We start from the raw sequence: 26,325 nt of genomic DNA on the forward strand, positions 1-26,325 counted from the left end.
GGCCCTCCCACATCAGTTTGATAAAGTGTCTCACTTCCATGCCCACGGGACATTCTGATGGAGATAACTCCTCAGGTGAGGTTCCTGTGCCTTAGGTAGCTGTTACCAAGACAGCGTTTCTCAGTGTAGCTCTGGCTATCTGGAATTCATTCTGTAGACCAGTCTGCTCTCAAACTCGGGGTTCCACCTGCCTCTGGGTGCTGGGATAAAAGGTGTTTACCACCATGTCCAACTTCCCAGGAAACTTAATTTATGTTTGGTTGACAAAACTAACCAGCACAATTGACCCCTTGTCAACTTGGCACAGATACATCACTGTTAAACCATAATCCCCCTTATGATCCCAAGACCTCATGTTACTGTCACAGTGTAAAACACAACTAGAAATCCCACAGCCCTCAGCAGTTGCTGAGATAGGATCTCTATGACAGTGGTTCTCAGTACTAATCTTCCCAATACTGTGGCCTGTTAATGCAGTTCCTCATGTTGTGGTGACCCCAAACCATGAAATTGTTCTTGTCGCTACTTCATAACTAATGGCTCAGCGGTTAAGAGCACTGACTGCTCTTCCAGAGGTCCTGAGTTCAATTCCCAGCAACCACATGGTGGCTCACAACCATCTGTAATGGGATCTGATGCCCTCTCTGGTGTGTCTGAGGACAGCTACAGTGCACTCATATAAATAAACATTTTTTAAAAAAGAGTCATGTAAATATCTATGTTTTCTGATGGTCTTAGGCAACTCTTGTTAAAGGTTGTGAACCACAGGTTGAGAACTGCTTCTCTATTGTATAGTCCTGAAATTTGCTATACATACCAGGCTGGCCTTAAACTCAGAGATCCACCTGCCTCTGCCTGCCAACTCCTGGAATTAAAGCCATGTGCCACCATGCCTGGCAAAAATTTCAGCACTTTAAAAAGTCCAGGGCTTCTTTAAAAATCCACATGCTCTTAAAAGTGTTCTTCTGTAATATATATATTCCCCCACCCCTTATTTCAGGAGGAAAAATTCAGGGCACAGTTAAAATCCAATCAAAGTAAAAGCCATGACCCAGCCATGTAAATAGCTCAGTGTACGTAACTGGGGGCCCACTTCTTCTGGCCCCTTCTGGCCTTGCCCCGTGCTCCATCTCTAATGATAGGGAGAGAAACACCTTCTTTCATTAGTCGAAAATATATTATTTTCAGAGTTTCCCTTTAAAATTTTTAAGTCAGTACTATTTACTAAAAATATAAACATATTTAGGTTTAATGTTTATGATAGCTGCTGTGAAAAGAATGTAAAAGCATATGCTAATTAGTTTGCTTTAGATTCCACAGTGTGTATTGAAAGATCACCCTTTAATGCCAATTAAAAATGTTAAAAACTGTGGGCTGATGAGATTGCTCGCTGGGTAAAGGTATTTGCCACTACTCCTGACAGCCCGAGTCTGTTCCTTAGGACTCATGTTGAGAGAAGAGAACTGACTCCTGCAGGTTATCCTGCACAAACGCAAACATACACAAAATGCAGTAACATTTTTAGAATAATTTCTAAAAGTTAGCCGTACATGTTTCTTGGCTTTTAGTGTTGGCTTTTAGTGTTTCTCTGGCCTTGCATGTTGTCCCGCCATTGAGCCACATCCCCCACCTCTTGAGTGTTTGAGATAGAGTTTAATACAGTCTTGTTCAAAGCCGCCATAGATCTCTAGCTATCGGTTCATTCTTCCCCCTGAGTCTAGGGGTTGCAATGCTACGCTGTCTCCTCTCCTAAGAGGACAGTTATTCATGTACCCACTCCCTCAGCATATGTGTGTTTGTGTGAATGTTGGAGGTAGAACCTCAGGCCTGTGTATTCTAGGCAGGCTTTCTACTACTGAATTACATCCCTCATCCTTCAAGTCCATCGATGTAGTGAGACAGGACCTAAGTATGTAGCCCTGGCTGGCCTGGACCTCACTGTGTAGACCAGGCTAGCCTCAGACTCAGAGATGTCTGCGCTTCAGCCTCCAGGGTCCTGGGCACTCCTAGACTCAACATGCTATGTTAATTTTTGAAACAAAATCTCTATAGTTCAGGCTGTCCTGAGACTCACCAGGTTGACTTCAAACCCATGATCCCCTAGTCAGTCTCTCAAGTGTTGAGATTACAGCTCTGAGCCACTGCTCCCAGCTCTTTTTGGCCTTGAACGAAACATAAACCGTCCCAGTATGTTTGGACAGGCTGTATGTAGCAGACCTGCACATGGCAAACATGGGACTGATGGTCTTTGCTCTCCCCTTCTCCATTCCCTCCAGCTTGCTGGTCCATTAGCTTACATTCCTGAAGCTAACCACCAGGGTTTGTTTCCTTATTTGACTACTTCCCCTTCTGAGGCTGACCACCAAGGTCCAGCTCTCAAAGTATTGACGTCCAGCGTCAAAACCATTCCCCTTTTGGCTGTCTTACCATGCCCAGTCAAAATCAACCAACCAATCCAGCACAAGGTCCCCCACTTTCCTTTATGAGCTGCCATTTGCCTGTGGGCCAGTCTGTCTCCTCTCAATCCAGTCCCCCTGGGACAAATGTCCCTCCCCCTCTCCCCTACTTCCTGTCTTTGTCTCTTACTCCCTGTCCTTTGTCCCTCAGGGGGAAATCTTTATGCCAAGAACTTTGAGGTCCTTCGTGTTTAGTCAGACACCTTTTCTAAATTGTATCAAATTTTGTATTTCCTCTAGAGGTGCAAGGAGTCATAATTATCATGCACTCCTTGCTAAAGCTGCCTCTAGTACACGTGTGCACGCATGGCAGGTGGGATCTGGTCATTTGAATTTGTATTTCCCTGACATAGCATGGAGCACCCTTTTAAGATTATTTGCCATTCCTATGTCCTCTCTAGGCTTCCAAATGTCATCACCACTAATTATGCTTTCGTTGAGTTGGTTAGTGACATCTAAAAGGTTTATTAAATCTGTGTATGTCGTGTACACACATGAGCTTCTTTCTCTGTGTTCTGTGGTGTGGTGGAAGTTGGTACAACCCGTCAGTTCTCTCTCACGTTTCCTAAGACGGGGCCTCACCATGTAACCCTGATGTCCTGGGACTTACTGTGTAGACCAGGCTGGCCTCCCAGTTATAGAGAGCTGTCTGCTTCTCCCCTGTGTCCTGGTATTAAAGATGTGCATCACCACCCCCATCTGGTTCTCTCATTAGTTCATTCCAGGGCTTGAACTAAGGTCAACTTAGTGACAAGCATCTTCATGCCCTGTGCCATCTCAATGGCCCTGTTACTGGCCTTAAAACAACAAAAACACCCTTTTGCATGAGGATTCAATAGCCTTACTTAAAATGTGGAATCACTGTTACTGAACTGCTTCCTTATGTGTGTCGCTGATCTGGACTTAGGTGCTTAAGGGCTTTCACAGCAAGTGCCCTTAACAAGCCATCACACTAGGCCCACACTGACCCTTTTTAAATTTTAAGATTTTATGTGCACGTGCATTTTGCTTGTGTGTATATAAGCACCATATGCATCCAGTGTGCCACGTAAAACAATGTATAAACATGTATAGATCATGTGGGTGCTGGGAACCAAATCTGGGTCTTCTGCAAGAGGAGCCAGTGCTCTGGACAATTGAGAGCCCTTTCTGCCCACCCCACCCCCTTCTCCCTTCCTTTCTGACTTTTAAAAATGAGTGTATTACCCATAGTATGTGTGCACAATGTGCATGCTGTACCTGCAAAAGCCAGAAAAGGGCATCTGGTACCCGGTAGCTAGGGTTACAGATGTTTGTGAACAAGCATATGAATGCCAAAAACCAGGCCTGGGTCCTTTGCTCTTCACTGACGAGCTATCTCTCCAGCCTGTATATACTGTCTTTTCTTAAGTGGGTGAAAACAAGATTAAAATACTTGTTGTTCCTAGCTTCAAGAGACTTTTCTATTGTTTGGAGTAAACTTGGTGTACCATGTTACTTATTGGCCAGTTCTAACCTTGGTGAGTTCAGAGTGGGGGAGGGGGTTGAGATGGGACTGGGATAGACAAGACAAACCTCTCAGCCCACCTTCACTCTCCTTCCTAGTGAGCGGAGGCATCCAGAGCTGACTTGAAATGTATGCATACTTGGGATTCCTGGGATCACTTTACCTTGTCTTAGTGCGTCTCTGTATTTTGGCAAACCTAACTTCCTACGGAGCTGCAGCATCAGTTCAGACTGACACACACAGTCTGACAGATCGTTTCACACTGATCACACGTAAAACCAGCCTGGCCTTGCCTGGAGTCATGCTTGCTGTCACATCAGAATGAGCATTGGATAGGTCTCAGGTTTAATCCACCCAAAAGCAAATGTGCAAGTTATCCCAGGAGCAGCAGGACCTCCAGACTTGAGCTCAGAGCTGATGTATTGTACAGTTTCTGTCCTGTGGTTTATCTTAGTTAATATTTAACTCTTAGCATTGATGAAGTGCAGAGGCTGGACTGGATTCTCTGTGTCAGCTCATAACTCTGTGGCTTGTCACTGGCTGTTGCCTCCGGCTTTGAATGATAATTGATATTTACACCTTTAATTTATCAAGCACTTGTTGATAAGAACTGATAGCTTGATCTGGTTGATTGGTATTGTTGGCAGATTTAAGGTATATGTTTCACGATTTTAAATAGAGACCTGTAGACAAAAACGCCACAGTCCCGCTTACATCGCTTAATAGATTGACCCTGATTCCATCCATGTTGCTGTAAATGAGAACTGCACCTTTTATGGCTAAATAAGATACAGTGTGTGTGTGTGTGTGTGTGTGTGTGTGTGTGTGTGTGTGTCTGTAAGAGTGTCTGTGTATGTGTGTGAGAGTGTCTGTGTATGTGTGTGAGTGTGTCTGTGTGTATGAGTGTGTGTGTGTGTCTGTGTGTCTGTAAGAGTGTCTGTGTATGTGTGTGAGAGTGTCTGTGTATGTGTGTGAGTGTGTGTGTGAGAGTGTCTGTGTATGTGTGTGTGTGTGTGTGAGTGTGTGTGTATGTGTGAGAGTGTGTCTGTGTGTGTGAGTGTGTATGTGTGTGTACACCATACATACTTTGCTTGCCCACTCATCTACTGAAGGGCGCTGAGTTGATACTTATTTTATTATTGGGGTGTATACTAGGATATATTGCAGCTATGGGAATAGTGCTGCAATAAACATGTCTCTCCGAGTGTAGTGCCTTCCTCTCAGTGGAGTTGCTGCATCATATTTTAGTTCCATTTTAGTGCTTCGAGCTCTCTACTGATTTTCCGTAGTAAAGTAATAACATTTCCTAACAACTGCATTCTCAACTCTCTTCTCACGCTGGCCTCAGCTTTTGTCTTTATAATGATAGCCAGGTTTACATTCTTTGAGCAGACTTTTCAGTCAGTAGGTATAGGCTGAAAGAGATTGAAATAATTGACCCAAATCTCATTCACACTAATCCAGAACGAAGTAGGCCAAGAGTCAAACTGTAGGGCGTCTCTTGAGTGAACTGAAGCTTACCTACTGAAAACACTGAATGCAGTTAAAGATGGTGAAAGGATGAACAGAAGCATCAATTCTGCAGGTAGTTACTCCTACAGCATGTAGCCTGTGTCTTATGCATATTTCCCTGGAGATACTCGATGCAAATGGCTGTAAGCATGTTGTACTTTTCATTTCCTTCCTCATAATTGGTATTTATTGTAGATATTATTTTGCTTCCAACTGGGAGGTTGTATTTTTGAGACAGGGTTGGGCTATGTATGACATAGCCCACACTGGTTCAAAATTGCAATCCTCCTGATTCAGCCTCCTTGGTGTTAGGTTGGAAAGCATGAGCCATCACATCCTGCTAAGACTTTCTTTTCATCATTGTGTATGTACACCTGCTTCCCCTACCTTGCTGTTCTGTGTGTTGGGGAGTAGAACCCTGAGGCACAGCTAGGCAGGTGTTCTGCAATGAGGGCTCTCTCTCTCTCTCTCTCTCTCTCTCTCTCTCTCTCTCTCTCTCTCTCACACACACACACACACACACACACACACACACACACACACACAGATTTATTTATTTGCACGTCTCTATGTGAGTCCATTTGTGCAAGCCCATAGAAGGCAGAAGAGGGTACCAAGTCTCCTCTCTCCCTCTTTTCTATTTCCTTTGAGGCAGGGTCTCTCCCTAACCCTGTTTTATTTGGGGGGTGGTAGGGGGGTCAGCTTGTCTGGAAGGCAGCAATTCCTAGTGATCTACCTGCTTCCTGAGCTAGGGATACAGTTGAGCTCTGGACACAACGTTTGTGTTCTGGAAGGATGTGAACGCTGGTCCTCACACTTGTGCAGTGAGCTCTTTAACCACTGAGCCATTTTTACAGCTCATCTGGTTTTTAAAAAAGATAGTGTGCTATTGTGTCTTCTGCCGGTGGGACTTGGCTTTTTCTTTTTCTTTTGGATATTTAAAGTACAGCTGTTCCTAATTCCTTTTGTAGATGCATTAGTGTAAGGGTTTCAGCTTCAGCCGTGTGAGTATTTAGGCAAGGTGATTCTTTGTTGTGGGGAAGTCTTGCGTCTGACACATTTAGTAGCGTCCCAGCTCCATTGCACCAGGTGCCAGCAGTACCCTGTTCTGAGGTTTGACAACCAAGCAGAGCTGCAGTGTTAAATGCTCCCAAGGGTGTGAAAACATCAGCCCTGGTTGAGAACCATTGCTTTCATTTATTCTTAGCAGACATTTCTCTAAGTTCTGTTGCTGGAGTTAAGGCACCACATTTAAGCTTTATGACATTTGCTAAGCCATTCTTCAAAGAGATCATAACATAACATGTTAACTCGTTACCCAGTGGCATCTGAGGGTATTTTATAGTTTTCATCAACTCAGTGGTTTGGTAAAATTTGCCATGGTCTGTTGGTTGGTTGGACGGATGGGTGGATGGATGGACAGATGGACAGATGGCTGGCTGGCTGGCTGCTGGTTGATTGGTTTGGTTTGGGTTTCTGAGACAGTGTCATGTTTTCTAGGTGTTCCTCAAACTTTAAAGTGTATAAGCCTCAGCCTCCTGAGTGCTGGGCCACCACACTTAGCTTAATATAGAAGTTCATATCACATTTTTTTGTTGTTGTTTTTATACTTATCTTTTTTCACTTTTAATTCAGTGCTTGCTGCTTACGAGAATGCTTTATTTATTTATTTATTTATTTATTTATTTATTTATTTATTTATTGCTTGTGGATTTTGTGCCCTATGAAATCCTTTTACCTTTAAGACTACTTAAAATTTGGTGTTGACACTCAGAATAATCTTGAGTTTCCTTTTGGTCCTGCTCTGCTTTTATCAGTGTTGCTGTGGCAGATGGCACTTGTAGGTGAGAAGAGGATGTATTTGATTAAACTTCTAGGTACAGTTCGATCATGGAACCGGAACAGGTAGACTGCCTGCTGACCACTCGTTTATGTTAACACGCTTTCTTATATACCCAGGGGTGTTTGATCAGGGAATGGTGCCACCCATAGTGGACTGACCCTCGTGTGTCAAGTTACAACAGTCCTCAGCAGCATGCCCTCAAGTTGGTCCAGTCTGAGTGATGCTTTCTTTCACAGATGTCTGTGCTAAGGCTGTGTAAAGTTGACACATACAGCTGACTTGGACAGTTCTTTGCTAGTGGGGAGGTGGGGGATTAGATGGTACGAACTGTTAATTAACATTTAATGTGTGACAAGCATTGCACTTTATATGCTTAAAAAATCATCTATCTCTGTGTGGCCCAAACAATTTAAATTTTAATTTGTGAGTATGTATGTTTACATACGCACACATGCAGGCATATATATGAACATGTAAAGATCAGAGGACAGCTTTTGGAGTCAGTTTTCTCCTTCCATCCCATACTTGAGTCATCGAGTTTGTACAGCCCACACTTCTACTAAGCCACACCACCAGCCTTAACCATTTATTTATTATTTTAGAGTAACCATATGATAACTCTATCTGTTATCCTTATACTCTAATAGTGATGGGTCACCTGATGAAGATGTCACTTCTCAGAGTGCGTTCTGTATTTAGGTGTGGTGATAGCTCCTGCCTGGTGTGAATGGAGCTGAACTGGCATAGAGTTTTAAATGATCTGAATAATTCACTTCCCACACTTTTCTGACTCCTTTTTCTGCTTAGTCATCATGAACGTTTGAAATGACTTTGTGCTTGCTTGTCACTTAACTCTTGTCTGTAGGCTGTTTACTATTAACATAGTATCAGCACATACTCTCTATCTAATGTGTATCTATTGAATTAATCACTCCAAGAATTGAGGACATTTGGAGCCCCAAGAGGCCCAGATTTGCCACTCAGGATTAAAAAGTTCAGCTGGGGGGTTGGGGATTTAGCTCAGTGGTAGAGCGCTTGCCTAGCAAGCGCAAGGCCCTGGGTTTGGTCCCCAGCTCCGGAAAAAAAAAAAAAAAAGTTCAGCTGGATCAGTAATCTGCTATCTCTGACTAGAGTGAAACTCCCTTCCTTCCTGACAGATTCAGAACCGGTTGGTTCTTGTGTTTTTCTCTGAAACAGTTGAGTAGGGGCTTTGGGGAGGGGGCAGGAGTCTGGCTGCAGAAGCTAAGAGAGTGAGTGAATACTAACTAACGGCTTTCGGCTTTCTCACTGCACACCCTTAAGAACTGTGTTCCGTGTTACTTGGGACAAAGTAGTAGCTACTCCTAGATGAACGACTTTCTATTTCAGGTTACTTCTGCCTGTAATATGTCTACTGGTCCTTCAGACTGTGAGGGAAGTTACTTTATAACTGCAGCTCGTGTATTGTTTCCTTGACTTCTAAGAATTTACATGAATGTTGGTGTTGGCCAGAGAACTTGTCAGACTAGTTGAGGGTTCTCTGGTTGTAAAGCCACACCAAGCTCCAAAGCCTTATAAAACAAACCACAGCCAGTTCTGTGTGATTGGTCAACTCCTGTCTAAGTGAGGAAATGAGTGTGTTGCTACATGTGTTTATTTTAATGTTTTAGGGACATGAACCCAGAATAACCTTGGGAATTCTCAGTTGATTGTGGTACAAAGAAAATGTTCAAAACTTTGACGTGTGGGGTCAAATCTGGTATGTGCCAGTCGTGCTGGGCCCGTGGAGCTGGAGGTAGCCTTGGCCAGTGGACAGAGGGCTCTCGCTGCATCTTCTCATGGGATTGCTGGCCAAGGGAAAAGGGGGGTGGGGGTGGGGGCAGGATAGAGGGTGGAGGGGAAGTGTGGCTTCTCGTATTAGGCTAGGCCCTGACAGGTGTAAGGAACACAGTGACGCAAATTCCTCAGTCACTTTGGGAATGTAGTTAGAAATCTGGCATGTATAATGAGTTTAGCCAGTTTATAAAAATGAAAAAACAAAACACACATGTACTTGGATTCTGAGAACAGCAAATTCTAATTCCAAATCTGCCCTGTGGTTTTCTTTCTTTATAGGAAGTCCTCTGGCACCTGGCATGAGTGAGGAACTGACTGGTTATTTGAGGAGAGTCTGGATGAAGGAAGCCGTAAATGTTGTTATAGAGCACGAGATGGGACTGATGGGCCCTTATCTGCGTCTGTGCTGTGCTAATGAGCTGTGTGACCCTGGGAGGCTTGCTTTACCATCTCATTGGGAAGCAGAGTTGTTAGGAGGGTAAATGAGAATAAAGGAGGGGAATAAACGTTCTCCCTTCCTGCCCTTTGTTTGTCAGCATTCAGCAAATGTTGGCAATAATTTGAAAGTGAAGAAGTGGTGGAACAGCTGTGTGTGACTGGTGACACTGAAGTGTTGTGTCTGTGTTGGCGTCTGACTGAGCTGGCTGGGGGTGAGTAGGAGGAGATGCAGGGGAGCTGGGCCTGTCCGCCCCATTGCGTTACCCATTGGATGCTGACAGGAAGGAGAGCACCAGATGAAACGACACGTTCATTACATTTAGTGTGTGTGTGTGTGTGTGTGTGTGTGTGTGTGTGTGTGTGTGTGTGCGCGCGCGCGCATGCATGTGCCATAGGACATGTTTGGAAGTCAGAGGACAGCATATGGGAATTAGTTCTTTCCATGTACCATGTGGGTCCTGGAGAACAAATCCAAGGTCTTAGCCTGATGGTAAGTGCCTTTAACCACTAAGCTACTTTGTCAGCCCTGAGATAACACACATCGGTTCATAAAACCTTGACCAGAATTGGTGGTGAAGTCAGTACCTCTTTGGTTTCTTGAACTGTGTATTGGGGCAGAGCTAGAATGTGACTCCTGGAGAACGAGAGCCCTCCCAGTGACTGGGGTGTAGCTCTGTTAGAGAGTAGAGAGTACTTGCCCAGCATAGTCAAGCAAGGCCCTGGGTTCTATACCCAGCACCACATGGTAAACATTTTTTTTTAAAGATTTATTTATTTATTACTTATAAGTACACTGTAGCTATCTTCAGACACACCAGAAGAGGGCATCAGATCTCAATACAGATGGTTGTGAGCCACCACGTGGTTGCTGGGACTTGAACTCAGGACCTCTGGAAGAGCAGTTAGTGCTCTTACTACTGAGCCATCTCACCAGCCCCATGGTAAATACTTTTGTTAGAAAGATTTGATAGGATGCTCCCAAGTTCAGGGCCTGCACTGGTAACTGATAATTTGGAATGAGCATTATATACTGGATTGTGTTCATGAAATAGAATTTTTGTGACCAGTCAGAGTAGTGAAGTGCACTAAGAGGGCTTAGTTTCTATGGAAGAAATGTGATAAATATCTTGTAAACGTTTAAATGGATATTTCCTTTTCCTCTACAGTTCTATTTCTCGGAATTTTGCTTGTGCCAAGTCATGCATGGTAGTAGTGTAGTGTCTCACTTTAGGAGACAGGTTACCTTAATCCTGATATATTCCTACAGTTGCAAACTGTGTACCTGCAAAGAGTTGGGGGAGCTCTGTTTTTACCAATAGAACCCCCCTTCAAGTTAGTTAAAACAAAATAAGAAGCAAATGAAGAAGAGTGTGCCTTGTTAACAGTGCCTTAACTTTGGTTGCCTGGTCCTGAGAGGGACAGAACCAGTGATTTTCCTGTGGAAGTAAGAATTATACTGGGAAGAGTACAAAGTTAGTTCTGCAGTCGCATCTGTTATGAAGAACTCTGGGTAACTATGGGACAAGTCGGGGTATTGACATTTCATATTGTACCCTTACCTTTCAAAATGTCTTTCATCAGAAAGTTGGCATGGGTGGCCAGTTGTTCTCGTTGCAGTTGAAAATACTGGAAATCTCCATTTCTCTCCCATTACTGTAGCCTGTTCCCTTTTGACCTTGATGATGGAGAAGCAGGCAGTGTGTTCACCCTACCAGAGCTGTCCCTTGCCATACATATGGGAAGCATATTACTTGCTTTGTGTGACTGATGGTGTTTCTGTTTCCACCCCCAGCTCTGGCAGCATGTAAACAACCTTTTGCCAAGAACCCAGGTCACCGCTAAGAAGGGTGCCTTAAGGGAGAAGAATATCAGAGGACACCAATGCCAGGAGTGTCTGGAACAGTGCTCGGTACAGGCAGCATGAGACGTTCTGTGCCAGCCTCTGTGTGCTACTGGCAAAGGCTGGGGCTCTCCGGGTAGGAGGGTCCTGGGTCAGCCAGCGTCAAGAGCCCCCCGAGGGAGCATGGGACCAGCTATGAACTCTTTGCAGTAAGCTCAGTTTTAGCTTATGAAGGAATTTTAAGTAAACGTTACTTAATCTCTACAGACGGACATTCGGAAGCCTTGGTGAGAAGTGCCAGCAGCTGCCCTTGTCTACTGGAGTTTCAGGATTCTTCTGGCGCCAAGGCGAACTCTTCTTGGTACTTGTGACAATACAGATCTTTAGGACAAATTCACCTGCTGTGAATGCTTTGGGCAGGAGGAAAAGTAAAACCTTGGCAGCAGCCACGTAGCTGACCAGAAAGCTCTCCCGTGCTACTCGCTTGCCCGGACACCCAGTCAGGACTCGGGCGCTGCTCCCGCCGCACTCATCACAGATTGTTTCCTGTGCCCGGGGGACCTGGCGTTTCTGGGGTGCTCCTGCGACCCTTTTCTTCTTCTCTGCGCCAGAGTTCTGTACTCAGGCAGTTGGATGACGTGAACTTTGAGATGGAGTTTGTCACCTGTGAGGGGCTGGCTGCCTTTCCAAGGCCTGTTCTGTCTGAAGGGACCATCTGAAGGACGTGTTTGTGTGTGGAAAAGAGGGCACCAGCCTGACCCGCATCCTCCACCATGTTCCTGTTGCTGCCTTTTGATAGCTTGATTGTCAACCTCCTGGGCATCTCCCTGACCGTCCTCTTCACCCTCCTACTTGTTTTCATCATTGTCCCTGCCGTCTTTGGAGTGTCCTTTGGTATCCGAAAGCTGTACATGAAAACACTGTTAAAGATCTTCGCGGTAAGTTGTGCTGCCATGATGTTTCCTCACAGGGAGAGGAGGGCATTCACAGAAAGAATGGTTTTTACCTTCTGTGTTACCAAGTGGGGCTCAGACATCGAACACTGGCGTATGCAGAACAGGCAGTCGGGCATAAGGCTTTTCTTCTCTCACTGCAATCTGAGAGAGATCCTTGCATTCTGAATGCACATCAAAAAGAGTATTTGGATTATTTTCAGAAAAATAGAGGCTTTGTCAGAATTAACATACTTCTGGACAGAACCGGTTGTGTTAAATGGAAGCAGTCTCCTAGAAGTTGATGTGGGCTACAAGACTGTAATATCTAGACAACATCGCCAGCTACTTTAGTTGCAGGATCTTTTAAATGGTCACCATATCCCCAGGAATTCTTTCCTGCAGCTGAGACTGTGTCCTCTGAGTAATGCACTGTGACAATATAACACACTTACTATGTGGTATCTCACAGACTGGTTTGATTTGGTTTAATGGTTCTGGGGTTCAAACCAAGGGTCATTGGCATGTTTTGCAAGCACTCCGCAGTCTACATAGTTTTCCATTTTCTTTTAGTTCCTTTGAATTCTGTGGTGTTCTCTGCCCTTACAAGAATAAGGTGGGGCTGGGGAGATGGTGCAGGGGTTAAGAGCATGTACTGCTTCTTACAGAGGACCCACATGTGAATCCCAGCACCCACATCCAGTGACTCATAACCACCAGTAACTCCAGCTCCAGAGGAATCCAGCACATCTGGCCTCTGTGGAACCTGCACTCGTGTGCAAACTGTACACACATACACAGTTAAAAATGACTTTAAAAAAATTGAAATTGAGGCAAAATAAGCAGAACTTAAACCCAGCCTGTCTAAATGCAGCTGGATGGCGTTTGGTATGCTTGTGACGCACAGCCACTGCCTCTCCTAGTGCCACTGTTACCACTCTAAGGAAGTGCCTAACGTCCTACTGTTGGGAGGATATCTAGTTCAAAGCCAGTCTGATCTAGTATTTTCTGTATGTGACATCTTTGACATGCTGTTGTCAGAGCCCATCTGCATGGCAGCAGTTATCCGTCCCTGTGTGCTGTTGTGTGGGCTGTTCTGAGATTTGCTTCTGCACTCATCCACTGTCGAGCGATTCCACCTCTGGGCTGCTCTGAGTGGTGCTGCTGTGAACTCATGTTGGGAGTTTATCAAGGATAGGAGCTGACGTCTGACTCCAGGATGCTTATGGTTTTGGCTGTGAGTCCTCAGGTGTGTGGGGCCTGAGGTTGGTGTCACGCGTCTTCCTCAGGTGTGTGGGGCCTGAGGTTGGTGTCACGCGTCTTCCTCAGGTGTGTGTGGCCTGAGGTTGGTGTCACGCGTCTTCCTCAGGTGTGTGTGGCCTGAGGTTGGTGTCACGCGTCTTCCTCAGGTGTGTGGGGCCTGAGGTTGGTGTCACGCGTCTTCCTCAGGTGTGTGGGGCCTGAGGTTGGTGTCACGCGTCTTCCTCAGGTGTGTGTGGCCTGAGGTTGGTGTCACGCGTCTTCCTCAGGTGTGTGTGGCCTGAGGTTGGTGTCACGCGTCTTCCTCAGGTGTGTGTGGCCTGAGGTTGGTGTCACGCGTCTTCCTCAGGTGTGTGGGGCCTGAGGTTGGTGTCACGCGTCTTCCTCCTTATTCCACCTTATTTATTGAGGCAGAGGCGCTCGGTTAAATCCAGAGCTTGATAGTCATCTAATGTAGTCTTTTTCCAGCCAGTATGTTGTGGAGATCTGTCTCTGACATCTGAGGCTGAAGTCACAGATGGGCCACCGTGTCCACCTGGCATCCCTGTGGGTTCTGGGGATCCGAATTCTGATCCTAGTGCATGCATGTCAGGTACTTTAAGCACTGGGTCATCTCTCCTGTCCCTCGAAATTGCCATTTTATAAACAGAAGTCAGAATTTCAGATCTAGGGCTCTTTTTAAGTGCGTAATTCATCTTGGATAACATTAGGTGAGGCAAAAAGCCTAGAAGACTTGTGTGTCCTTTCCTGGGTATGGACGGCCAGCAGATGGCTCAGTGGGTAAAGGCTCTTGCTGATGAGTTCTCTTCCCTCAGCCATTGGTGAATGAGGAGAGAATGCCTCCCTGAAAGTCGTCGTCCTCTGACCTCTACTCGTGTACTGTGACTTATATATAGGTACTGTGTTAAACAGAGGAACAGAGGTGACTGAATACATACATACATACATACATACATACATGCATGCATGCATACATGCATGCATACATACATACATACATACGGAAGAGAGAGGGAGGGAGGGAGGATTAAACTGGGTTACCAGGCTGTGGCTCAGTGGCTTAGTTAGGGTTGCCATTGATGTGACAAACATCATGACTAAAACAGTGTGGGGAAGATAGAGTTATTGCACTGACAGTTACATATAACAAACGATCGGTCATCAGAAGCAGTAGGGGCAGGCAGATATGCAGACCATGGAGGAGTGCTGCTTACGCCCCCCGGCTTGCTCAGTCCATTTCTTATAAAAGCCTGGGCTGCTATCCTAGGGGTGACCCCCCCCGCCCCCCACAGTAGATTGAACCCTCTCATGCCAGTCACTAATTAAGAAAATGCCTTACAGGCTTGCCACAACCCTATCTTACAGAGACATTTTCTCAGTTGAGACTGTTTTCTCAGATGACTCTAGCTTCTGTCAAGTTGACATCAAACTAGCCGGCACATCTGGCTAATCCAATAATGGCTGTCTCCCAATGGCAAGTCCAAGAGTCTGATAGCTCAGTCCAATTGGCTGAATATCTCAGCTGGTCTTCAGTGTACGTTAGAATCCTGAAGACGTATGTTATGATGCCAGTGAGGGAATTCCTCAGCAGCAGGGAGATGAACTTGCCAGGGACAGAGCAAGCAGGCAGAAAGCAAGTGCTGTCTTCTTCAAGTCCTTTTATGTAGGCTGCCCCCAGAAGGTGTCACCCAGATTTTGGGTGGTTCTTCCAACTTCAAATGATCCAGATTTAGGCTGAGACTTTTCCACCTCAGTTGAACTCCAAGAAGTGTCTCCTCACAGACGTGCTCAGATGCTCAGATTTTAGTTGATTTCAGATATTTTGAAGCTGATAGCCAAGTGAACAAACGCCTTGGTGGGTAGAGTGTTGGATGTTGAATCCCTATGCATCCCAAACTTGCACTGCTACTGAGAGAGCAAACAAACTTTTGTTGTTAAAAGACACACTCAGGGGCTGGAGAGATGGCTCAGTGCTTGATTGATTGCTGCTTTCTCAGCAGACCTGAGCTTGGTTCCCACATCCATGTTGGGCAGCTTGCAGTTGCCTCAACTCCAGGTCCAGGGAAGTCTGATGCCCTCCTTTGGCCTCTGCAGCACTGTGCTCACTAGGCTGGCTTTGAATTCACAGACCTACCTCTTTCTGCCTCTGCTGGATCAAGAGTGCGTGTCACCATGCCCAGCTTAATGGTGGTGTTTTTAAGTTTGGAGGTGATTTTATATAGAAATAGATAATCAGACAGATAAGCCATAATGTCAAAAAGTTATAATCATACATGTCTTATAGCTTACATTTTTATTTTTTGCATATTGCTCTTCTGTCTTTGACAGTCGACATTCATAATTATAGTTATGTTAATAGTGTGAATGGACATACATTTTATGTCTACATGTCATATCATTCATTAGCCATTTTCAGTTTTCATTTTCATGAAGATCATTAAAACTATCTGATAGTTCAAGTACACTGACTGTGCTTTTGGTGTTAGTAAGCAGCGAGCCAGCTATTTCCTAGTCTTCATCCTGTCAGGAGAAAATACGTAGGTGCTTGCCACAGGTAGGTCCATGCCTGTCTATGACTTCCAAAGTCATTTTCTGTTTTGGGAGGTTTTTGCTTCAGGTGTTCTCTATACAGTGGCAGTAACGTTTCTGGAGTACAATTTCTAGGAATTGACTTTCAGTTGGATTGAAGATAATTTGAAGAAAGGGAAAGAAAAAGCCCTGGACATAAGCAAAACGGTGAATTAAACTGAGTGTTGCTGCCCACATGAAAGGAGTCAGCAAGGCCAGGTTAGGAGGATGAAGTCTTGCAGTCTGCTCAGTGTTAGCTGCACAGTCGAAGTCTTCGGAAAGTCACAGAAAACTGTGGTGTGAGCACAGAGGCTGAAGGCAGGGTTGCAGAGGTCGTGGGGTGGGGCAGTGTAGGGAATGGTTCTGAGCACTTGGGAGTTCTCAACCAGCCCCGAAACCTAACCTTGATCAGTAAACTTCCTGGTGCTGTTTGTTGTCTGGGGAGGGAGTTACAATTCCTACCTCACAGGAAAGTAACAAAAAGGTCAGGATGAAGATGAGGAGGATTTCTGCCAGGAGAGGTGACAAGAAGAATGTGAAGGTTTGTTTAAAAATATTTTATTTATTCTTTGACTTCATACCTCGATACAGCATCTTGATTGTATCCACCCCAAACTTCCCATCCGCATGGGAACCCCCACAGCATGTTCTCCTTCCGCCGCCTTCTTTCTCATTCTTTTTTATATCCCACTGAGTTAATTAATCCAGTCTGCATGCACATGGATTTGGGGCCATCCACTTAAGCAAGGCCCGCCTCCCAGCAACCACACCCCAAGAAAATTAGTGCCCTCTTCTCCAGCCGCCATCAGTTTGCTCCGCAGCTAGGGGTGGAGCGAGCCTTTCTCCGTCTGCGCTGAAAAGATGGCTGTTGATCTTGTGACCACAGCCGCAGTGAAGGCATGAGTGCAGCAACAGCCGTGCCACCCCTGCAGACAGGGCTGCACAGCTCTGGCCTTCCTCTCCACCTTGTGCAGTGCTCCCCTGAGGACATGGATAGACACCCCACATAGGGCTGACAACCTGACAGTCGCTTAGTCTCAGCACATTGACCCGCCGTGGATCTCCTTAGCCGAAGGGAAGGGCCACAGCTATAAAGGCAACAAGCATTCAGCATTCTAGAGCTAAGAGAGCTCAGTGGAGAGTTACCCTTGCAGTGAACGCAGGAACCCTCAGCCCTCCCACTGGTTTCCTGGGCTGGAGCTGTTGATTTCATTGTCTGACCGTTGAAAGCAGAGAACAACAGGACTGAGAGACAGAAAGCAGGCCAGGGTTTGTTGAAGAGCAGGGTAACAGCCGTTACTCTACAGGAGAGGTCCCCAAGTAACTTGTCATCTAGATCGGATGTTTTTGATATCTTGGGAAGGGGTCAGTTCGTTCCCACCAGTATATAAATTAAGCTTCAAGTTGGAATGAACTCTTTTGAGTGTATTTGGGGGTATTCTGTCTGGTGGAGGGATCCGGTAAAGAGTGCAGACTCAGAGAAAGTCTGCCAGAGTCACAGGGAGGAAGAGCTCTGAAGTAAAAGAACAGCCTGGGGTGAGTCAGGCTTTAGATTTGATCTCGGACGCGTTGTCCCTTGGCTTGTCACCAGTTGCATCTACTTCTGTGTTCTCAGAGTTTGCTGGTTTCATGAGGACGTGCACAGATACTTTTATTCATTGGATCCCCAGAATCAACATGGAAGGGAGAGAACCAACCGTCCCCATGAGTTGTCCTCTGAGCTCTACATAGCCCCCCCGCCCCCGCCAACCTCCCTGCAAACAAATAAATGATGGTGGCGGGCATCCTTGTAGGGTGAGGAGGACTTGAGGAGACAGGTTTAACTACCAGTTCTCAGCGCTGGAGGCAGATCTGGGCAATGGGAAGAGCATCTTGTCTTGGTGTCTTGACTTGAGCTCTTCACTGAGGGGAACTTGGTATGTGTCCTGGTTATAAGTTGGAGCTTCGCAGGGGGATTCTTTGGAACGTGTGCTGCTTGGCTGCTACCTGGCGTCAAGAGCTAGGATTGAATCATTCACTGACTAAAGAAGTAGGGTGGGCTACTGATGAAGACTCACTCTTGCTGTCACTTTACCATTTTCCTCCTCAGTGGGCTACCTTGAGAATGGAGAGAGGAGCCAAGGAGAAGAACCACCAGCTTTACAAGCCCTACACCAACGGTAGGACTGGGTCCCTCAGTCTAACAGAGCCTCTGAAATAATATCCCTAAATGCCGTTGTTCGTGGCGTCTCCGCACAGTCTCTTTCCTCTAACGGAGTGCCTGAAGGCACTGTGTAGAAGTTTGATCTTCAGCAGGGCTGGGCAGACGACCTCGTGAATACAGTGCTTGCTGTGCATTGCACGGGTTGAATCCCCAGACCCCTGAAAACCTGGTGCAGTGACGTACCCTGTACAGTCCCAGTGCTAATGGGTGGAGACAGGCAACCACCCCCAGAGCCTGCGGGCTAGCTAGGCTAGCGGTCACCTGGCTACAGGTTCAGTGTGACCCTAGGAAAGGTGTGTATGGTGGAGAGTGATAGGGAAGGCACCTCTCATTGACTTCTGGCCTGTATAATACTCATCGCTCGCACGCACGCACGCACGCACGCACACACACACACACACACACACTCAGTGTTGTCGTGTGTCGTGTTCCCCCCCTCCCCCCCCGTCACTCTTGGTTTCTCCCTCTCACAAACACAAGAGAAGAAAACCTGGGCAGAAGTAGAATCCCCTTGGTGAGGCCCCTGGCTACACTGCAGTCTGGCAGATGGCACCACTTGGCAAAGAGTGTATAAAAGGCAGGAGGGGGAGGGAAGAGCTGGTTCCGTGGCAAGGAGTGCCCAGGAGAGTAGGAAAGTATCTGACTTGCTTTTTACAAACAACCTGATTTAAAGAGCTGGGCACAGTGGCACATGCCGTGATCCCAGGAGTTGGGAGAGAGTGGTGGAGGATAGGGAATTCAAAGGCATCCTTAGCTGCATACCAGCTACTGCTACTGAGAGCTCGTCTCAACAAACAGAAGTCCACCAAAATCCCAGCCTGGTGTCGTGGGAGTGAGTGACCCCTGCAGAGGCGCCCAGTCAGAGTAAGGACGGTGCTTCTCTACTTGGGACACGGGTCTCATGACCTAATCCCATGAGCTAGTCTCTTACACTCTTGTCAAGAGTCGTTTTCTTGAAGACAGGGTCTGTGTAGCCCTGGCTGGCCTCAGACTCAGAGATTTGATTGCCTGCGGTGTCTGAGTATTGGGATCCAGGCATTTGCTACACATCTGTTGGTTTTTATTCCTTGATAGTTTCATACAAAAATATGGTGGATTTTAGTCCTTTCTTCCCAACTTCCCTGTCTTCTCTTCCTTTCTTCTGCTGAAATCCTTCTTTCCAGTGAATCTCCTTCCTACTTCCATGCTTTCCTGTATGTAGGTGCCCCTCTTAGTTTAAATAGTGCTGCTAGCATGAGGCTACAGGGAAGATTCTGTACTGGAGCATGGCAGACCCCACCACTCAGCACTGTTGAATTGCCCCTCCCCCTTTCTGCTCATGAACTCTGGGGAGTATAGTAAGCCACATCCCAACCATGGCTCCTGTATCCTTTGTACTGTGAAACACAGAGCACAGTCTTCATATTCATGTTCCCTGTAGCCTGCCACTTGACTGCAGATATTGTTTGGGGGGGGGGTGTTTGCTTGTTTGTTTTGGAGGTTTTCGTTGTTGTTCATTTGTTTTGTTTGTTCTCAGGAATCATTGCAAAAGATCCCACTTCTCTGGAAGAAGAAATCAAAGAAATTCGTCGAAGTGGTAGTAACAAGGCTCTGGATAAGACACCAGAGTTTGAGCTCTCTGACATCTTCTACTTTTGCCGGAAAGGAATGGAGACTATTATGGATGACGAAGTGACAAAGAGATTCTCGGCAGAGGAGTTGGAGTCCTGGAATTTGCTGAGCAGAACCAATTACAACTTCCAGTATATAAGCCTGCGGCTGACCATCCTCTGGGGGTTAGGAGTGCTGATCCGGTACTGTTTCCTTCTGCCACTCAGGTGAGGTGGGCCTTGGAGGCCCATGCGAACTGCCCTACCTGTTATGTGCATGGCTTATCCACTCAACCGCCGTGTATTCCATTTATAAATAAGGGTAGTGTGGTTTTCCCCATGGCGCGTCCATTTTACCCTAGGAAGGGTACCCTGGGGACTCTCCCTTCAAGCCCCTTACATTCTTTACTTGTCAGACAGAAATAGCTTTCTTTTCTTCTCTTCTTTTACTTTATTTTTGAGACAAGGTCTCACTGTATAGCTCAGGCTGTCCTGGAACTCACAGAACTGTGCCTGCCTCTGCCTCCCGAGTCCTAGGATTAAAAGGTGTGTGCAGGCACCACCACCAGCTAGTGGTAGGATTTCTTAGAGACCATTTGCTGGTTGGGGCACTGAACTGGACAGAGAATACTGTCTACTTCCTGGCCCCTCCTTCCTGGGCATAGCCTTTCCTGAAACTTGCCTCTCTGGCATAGAAGCAGCATTGATCTCTGCTTCTCTGCTCCCTACTCAGTTTGTCTTGCCATATGCTGGCACCTTCCACCTCCACCTCCTTTCACAGAGAGGTTTTACTTTTGCCAGTGTGTTCAGCCAGAGTGAGACCAGACACATGTTGGATGTGGCACCTGCCTAATTCTGAAGAGACAGTGTCAGTCAGCCCCTCACTGTTCCCTGTCTGCTTAAAATGCAATCCTCTCACAGCCCGGGGAAGCTCTTGTCAGATTCACTCACGTGTGCTCTTCATGAGTCCTGCCTTCATCTTCACCGTGCACTGATAACTGTTGGGTTTGCTATGTTCTCTCTTGCAGGATTGCTCTGGCATTCACAGGGATTAGCCTCTTGGTAGCGGGCACTACCGTGGTTGGATACCTGCCAAGTGGGAGGTGAGTAGAGTGGGTGGGTGCATGCGTCATGGAGGCAGCTGCCATTCTGCGTCCAACTCAGCCCCAAGTGCAGTGGGGTCTGCAGTGGTGGCTTTTTTGTTCTCTAGTTGGTGAGAGAGCAGCTGTGCGTGCTTACTTATTGGGACTCAGCCCTCACAGCCTTCCCAGTTTAGTACTTTCTTTCCTCTACTTACCGTAAAAGACTCCAGGCTTAGGTATTAACATTCTTAGAGCATGTTTGTTTTGCTGGGAATCAAAACCAGGCCTCTATGCTGGGCAGGTTCCCCGGCCTTTAAGATGTTAAGTGCATAGTTCTGCCAGCTCCGTAAGTGGACAGATGGCCTAGAGTATCAGTGGGTTTTCTTTCTCCCACCTCCCTTAAAGAAACTTCACTCCCTTAGGGAAGTTGTGGGGCCTGTACCTCTGTTTTGCTGGGGCTGGTAAAGAGATTGGACCTGCTGTGGGGTGGTGGGTGAGGGACAGGAATCTGAGAAACCCTGGCCTGCCTATGCTGGGAATTCTAGGCCTTTAATTTTCAACCATCAACTGGTGAGTGTCCTCAAGTCTCATCCTGCTTCTTTGCCTGTGCGTAGCTATAAAGATCTAAATAACACATTTGCAAGTTTTGCTGTGCATGCTAATATTTCTACAATACTCTGCACTGTTCAATAATTGGAGTCAGCGACTTGTTCTGTTAAATAGACATGAACTCACTCTTCAGCTGTTACATTGTTTCAGATTTAAGGAGTTTTTAAGTAAACATGTTCACTTAATGTGCTACCGTATCTGCGTGCGAGCCCTCACGGCCATCATTACATACCACAACAGGTAAGGGAGCTTTATATTAATATGGAGGGAGACTTCGTTGACATTTGGCTAAAGCTGGGGGTACTTGTGAGGTGAGAAGTATATTCCAAATAAATGGATTCATGTTGGTCTTTATTGCTTCTCATATACTTTATACTCAGGAAAAACAGACCAAGAAATGGTGGCATCTGTGTTGCTAACCATACGTCGCCCATTGATGTGATCATCTTGGCCAGCGATGGCTACTACGCCATGGTATGCTGCTTCTTTCTGTGGTTCTCTGATCAGGACTCGGCAGTCTAGGCCTTCATAGGACGCTTCCTTGATTAAGGGCTCAGACCTGTGAACACGCTTTTGTGTGCAGGTTCCCACTCAGGGTCACCCCGGGACTGCCACCTGAAGCTGCTCCGAGTGGCTGAACATATGGCTGAGTGTGGGTTGTGGCTTATTAGACTGACAGACACGGAAGGGGAGAGAGAGTCTTGAGAGCACTGAGGCGTGAGGTGCATTTCATACAGTTCCTCAGCTTTTTCTGTTTAACTGGAGTAGCCTCTGGTGTTGCTGCTCAAGGGGGGAACTCAGAACCAGGAGTCTGAATAGTGGTTTCTTGATAGTGAGAAAGTTAAAATTATAAAACATTAACAGAGACTGGGGTATGTGTTTTGTGGGATCAGGGTCCTCCTCAGAGTGGGGACATTTGTGTGAGTGTGGCTTCACTACTGATTTTTCCTCTCTGTCCGAGATTAGGTGGGACAGGTGCACGGGGGCCTTATGGGTGTGATTCAGAGAGCAATGGTGAAAGCCTGCCCCCATGTCTGGTTTGAGCGTTCTGAAGTGAAAGATCGCCACCTGGTGGCTAAGAGGTAAATGGGCAAAATGCTATTCAGTTGGTCTTAGGAAGTAAGCAGAAAATATTTTGGGAGTTGTTATTCCTTTATACTGAGCCTGTACAGTTCTCATAGTAAATGATTTACCAAGTCTGTTAGGTTTTCATTAAATCCTTCCTAATAAACAAATTAGGAACTGATTTTGTCAGGGAGTTTCTTACTTGTTTTGGGTGGTGCCCAGTGGGGTATTATATATACTAGGCAATGGTCCACCACTGACTGCAAGCCAAAAAGACTTTTATTGCCATTTGCAACCGATGAGGTCATTAACTCTTCCTTTTAATTCTTTATCCTAAAGATTGACTGAGCATGTACAAGATAAAAGCAAGTTGCCCATCCTCATCTTCCCAGAAGGTACAAAGTGACTGGGGGATGGGAAGTGGGGTGCCTGGGAGATGAAGCCCCAGAGCCCTGGACGGCACTAGGTCCATGTGGGAGGGAGTTAGAGCATGGCTGAGTTGAGAAGCTTGCTTAACTTCACCCAGGCCGAGTCCTTCCTGTGACCACTGCAGTGACACCAGCAGGTTCCCAGCTCTCGTAGAGCACTCCCTTAGTCTGCTTGGCATCCCCACTCCACCCTAGGCTGGGACAGGGGCCTGAGGCAGGAGCTCCCTTAAGTATGTGCTCACGATTTGGGGTGATGATAGGTTTATGCAGTTTGAGGATTATTTTTAGTGCTACAGAAACATTGGGTAAAAGTCCAGAAAGAAAGTGTTTTCTCTTGCCTATGTTTCAGGAACCTGCATCAATAACACATCCGTGATGATGTTCAAAAAGGGAAGCTTTGAGATTGGAGCCACTGTTTATCCTGTTGCTATCAAGGTACCAGACCTCCGAGGCCAGCTGGAATGCCCAAGCGGGACTGCAGGCCACGTGGAGGGGCAGCGGAAGGGCAGGATGGTGGTATCCACAGGGATGTGGGGTGAGCAGAAGACCAGCAGCCAGGCTCAGCACACAGGCTTCTAAGCTCTGTGGCTGTCCCCACTGTGTGATGCCGAAGAATAGTTTTTAGCAAGGTCTTCTGTGAAAGCACAGTGGAGACTACATCTCACCACTGCTAGGAGGTTCTCTGCAGGAGCAGAACTGATAGAATGAATATGTGTGAGGTTTACGAGAGTAGCTCGAAGGCTGTGGTCCAGCAGACACTCAGAGATCCAGGAATCGTCAGTCCACAAGGCTGATGCCTCAGCTGCTCTTCAGCATACGCAGAATCATGGAGAAGTAGGCTCTAATGTCAGTGAAGGAATAGATTTGCCAGTGAGGATGACAGAAAGCATTCGAAAAGAGTAGGTTTCCTTCTTCCAAGTCCTTTACAGAGTCCATCAGCTGAAGTATAGCTCAGCTTAAAGACAGATCTGCCCACTTCAGATGGTTCAGTCATGGGGAAAAAAATCCTCACAGCTTGGTTTTAGGTAACTGCGGGTGTGGTCAAGTTGGTAACCAGGAACAGCTGTCACTCCACCAATGCCATCCTGCAGTCCAGCACGGTGCAAGAGATGGGGCAGGAGCCAGGGACTTCACTAACTGTGTTGAGTGGCCCGCCAGCCCTCCCTTCATCACTGTGCTTCTATAACATCACAGGGCGTGGGTAAAAGATCTGCTAGGGCTCAGCCAGATTCTTGTCATTTTATCATGGCCCTGGGCCACATGGGGTCACACTGGAGGTCCTCTGCTATGTAGCCTGCTCTCATCCATTGTAAAACATGGAATCTTGAGAGCTACTATTCCTCTGCAGAATAAAATGGATGTAAATTTCATTCTGTTCAGATATGACACTTCTGATCTACAGATAGTCTCTGGTTCTGTGAAGGCATGTGAACTTCAGTACCCTATCAGTGACAATCTCATTTCTACCCAAATTAAGTCACTATCTGATGATTTTGAGAAAGCCGTTATTTTGAACTTCGTTTTGGTCTTCTTTGCTGTGGTACCTGCCTGGCATGGAAAGAGAATCAGCCCTCAATAGAGGGGTTGATTTCTTATTCTTAACACAACTTCTACTCATGTATTTATAGCAAGAGTCAGTTTTGTGGTTTTGAAACAGGGTCTCCCTGTGTTTCTCAGGCTCATAATCATCCTTTTATGTGTTTCCAAGCAGCTAGGCTTACAGCTGTATTCCACTATGTTTGGCTAGCTGTTCTACCTTTGTAATCATATATCATAGGTTAGCTTTAAATATTTTATTCTCCCTTGTTTTTACTGGCATTAAAAAATTATTATTGCTGTCTCTTATTTATTTTTTAATTTTATGAGCACTGAGGTTTTGCTTGTATGTATTTTTGTGTGAGGGTTTGATGCCCTGGAACTGGAGTTATAGACAGTTGTGAGCTGCCCTGTGGGTGCTAGGAATTGAACCTGTGTCCTCTGGTAAAGCAGCCAGTGCTCCTAACGTTGTGCCTGGTGCCCAAGGAAGCCAGAAGGAAGTATCAGAACCCCTGGAACCAGTTCCAGATGGCTGTGAGCAGACCTGTAGGTGTTGGGAATTGAACCCGGGTCTTCTGGAAGAACAGCCAGTGCTTGTAACTGCTGAGCCATCCTCCAGCTCCTCTTAGTAGGATTTAAGGTGCATTCATTAAGATATTAAGTTTCTTGGTTTCTATTGTCTCCATTTCTAGGTTTTTATTCTGAAATCATAAACTTAGACCGGAAAAGCCTAAAAGATTGGACATTTGAAACACCCATCTGCTAGCACACGAATCTCCATGACAGCACTCCACAGGGAAAGCAATGGTGTGCCTTGGTCCTGTGGATAGCTTTGAAATTCTCCCCCTTTGCTCTATGGCTCTGCAGTCAGTGCTCTTCCTTACCTCTCTCTTCAGACACAGGGTAGCAACCAACCACCGTGCTTATGCTCAGACGGCCTTCTCAAGGACCCAGCTCTTTCTGCCACTTCTCATATCCCATCCCCTCACCAGGCTTTCCTACCCTGAGATTACTGCAGTTTAATAATTGGAGAGCTGCAATCACGTTTCTCACAAAACATGTTTGAAACAGCCTCTTCCCTTCATGGAAGTTGTTGGCAAACAAGTATCTAATGTGCTTGTCTTCATTGAGACCTCAGGAGACTAAAGGGCATGGACCCATTTGCTAGTATGTATTGGTGATTTAATTAGCAGAGTTTTCTGCCCAGACTCACTTTGTTGGAAGTGTAAATATGTTAACTATATTTGTAATACTTAAAATTTAATAGTATGTTGTAAGTTTTCTAAGTGTTTCTTGATCTGAAGCATCACATTTTCTTTTGAATGTCCTCTGACGAAGTTGGTGATTAGTTGATGTATGTTTGTTTGGACATACAACATGTGTATAAGTAGGTGAGTTGAAACAGGGTTCATGGTGCAAGCACATGGTGGATAGGACATTGTTGAGATTCTGTTTTTAGGGTGTCTGAGTACTGTGTGAGTGCAAGGCTGTCCAGGGCAGGAGATATTTGGGTGTGGTGGTCAAGAAAGACTTCCCTCATGGCCAAGTTAGTCTTGAAGCAGCCAGGAGTAGGGCTGGCAGCCAGAACCCTATGGCTCTGAGCCATGTCAGCAGTGTTTATGCATCTGAGCTGGAGCACTGCTCCTGTGGGCCGGTCACCAAG

At 46.2% G+C, this 26,325-nt stretch overlaps 2 protein-coding genes across 2 annotated transcripts in view; both read left to right on the plus strand.

Moving 5' to 3' along the window:
* The window catches only part of Erich1 (glutamate-rich 1), a gene marked incomplete at its 5' end in the record, with an annotated part of 52,793,804 nt that overhangs the window by 46,026,239 nt on the left and 6,741,240 nt on the right, over positions 1-26,325 (plus strand).
* The window catches only part of Gpat4 (glycerol-3-phosphate acyltransferase 4), a 33,526-nt gene that overhangs the window by 5,237 nt on the left and 1,964 nt on the right, over positions 1-26,325 (plus strand). Inside the window, 9 exon segments of one of the 2 annotated variants that reach the window (NM_001047849.1) lie at positions 11,343-12,328; positions 18,240-18,309; positions 19,870-20,170; positions 20,971-21,045; positions 21,784-21,873; positions 22,014-22,107; positions 22,600-22,715; positions 23,038-23,093; positions 23,476-23,561. In NM_001047849.1, coding sequence (NP_001041314.1) covers positions 12,164-12,328; positions 18,240-18,309; positions 19,870-20,170; positions 20,971-21,045; positions 21,784-21,873; positions 22,014-22,107; positions 22,600-22,715; positions 23,038-23,093; positions 23,476-23,561 — 1,053 coding nt within the window. In that variant the 5' untranslated portion in view covers positions 11,343-12,163. 2 annotated transcript variants of the gene reach the window in all.

The sequence above is a fragment of the Rattus norvegicus genome, chromosome 16, assembly GCF_021556685.1.
Source record: "Rattus norvegicus strain SHRSP/BbbUtx chromosome 16, alternate assembly SHRSP_T2T, whole genome shotgun sequence".
Lineage (NCBI taxonomy): Eukaryota > Metazoa > Chordata > Mammalia > Rodentia > Muridae > Rattus > Rattus norvegicus.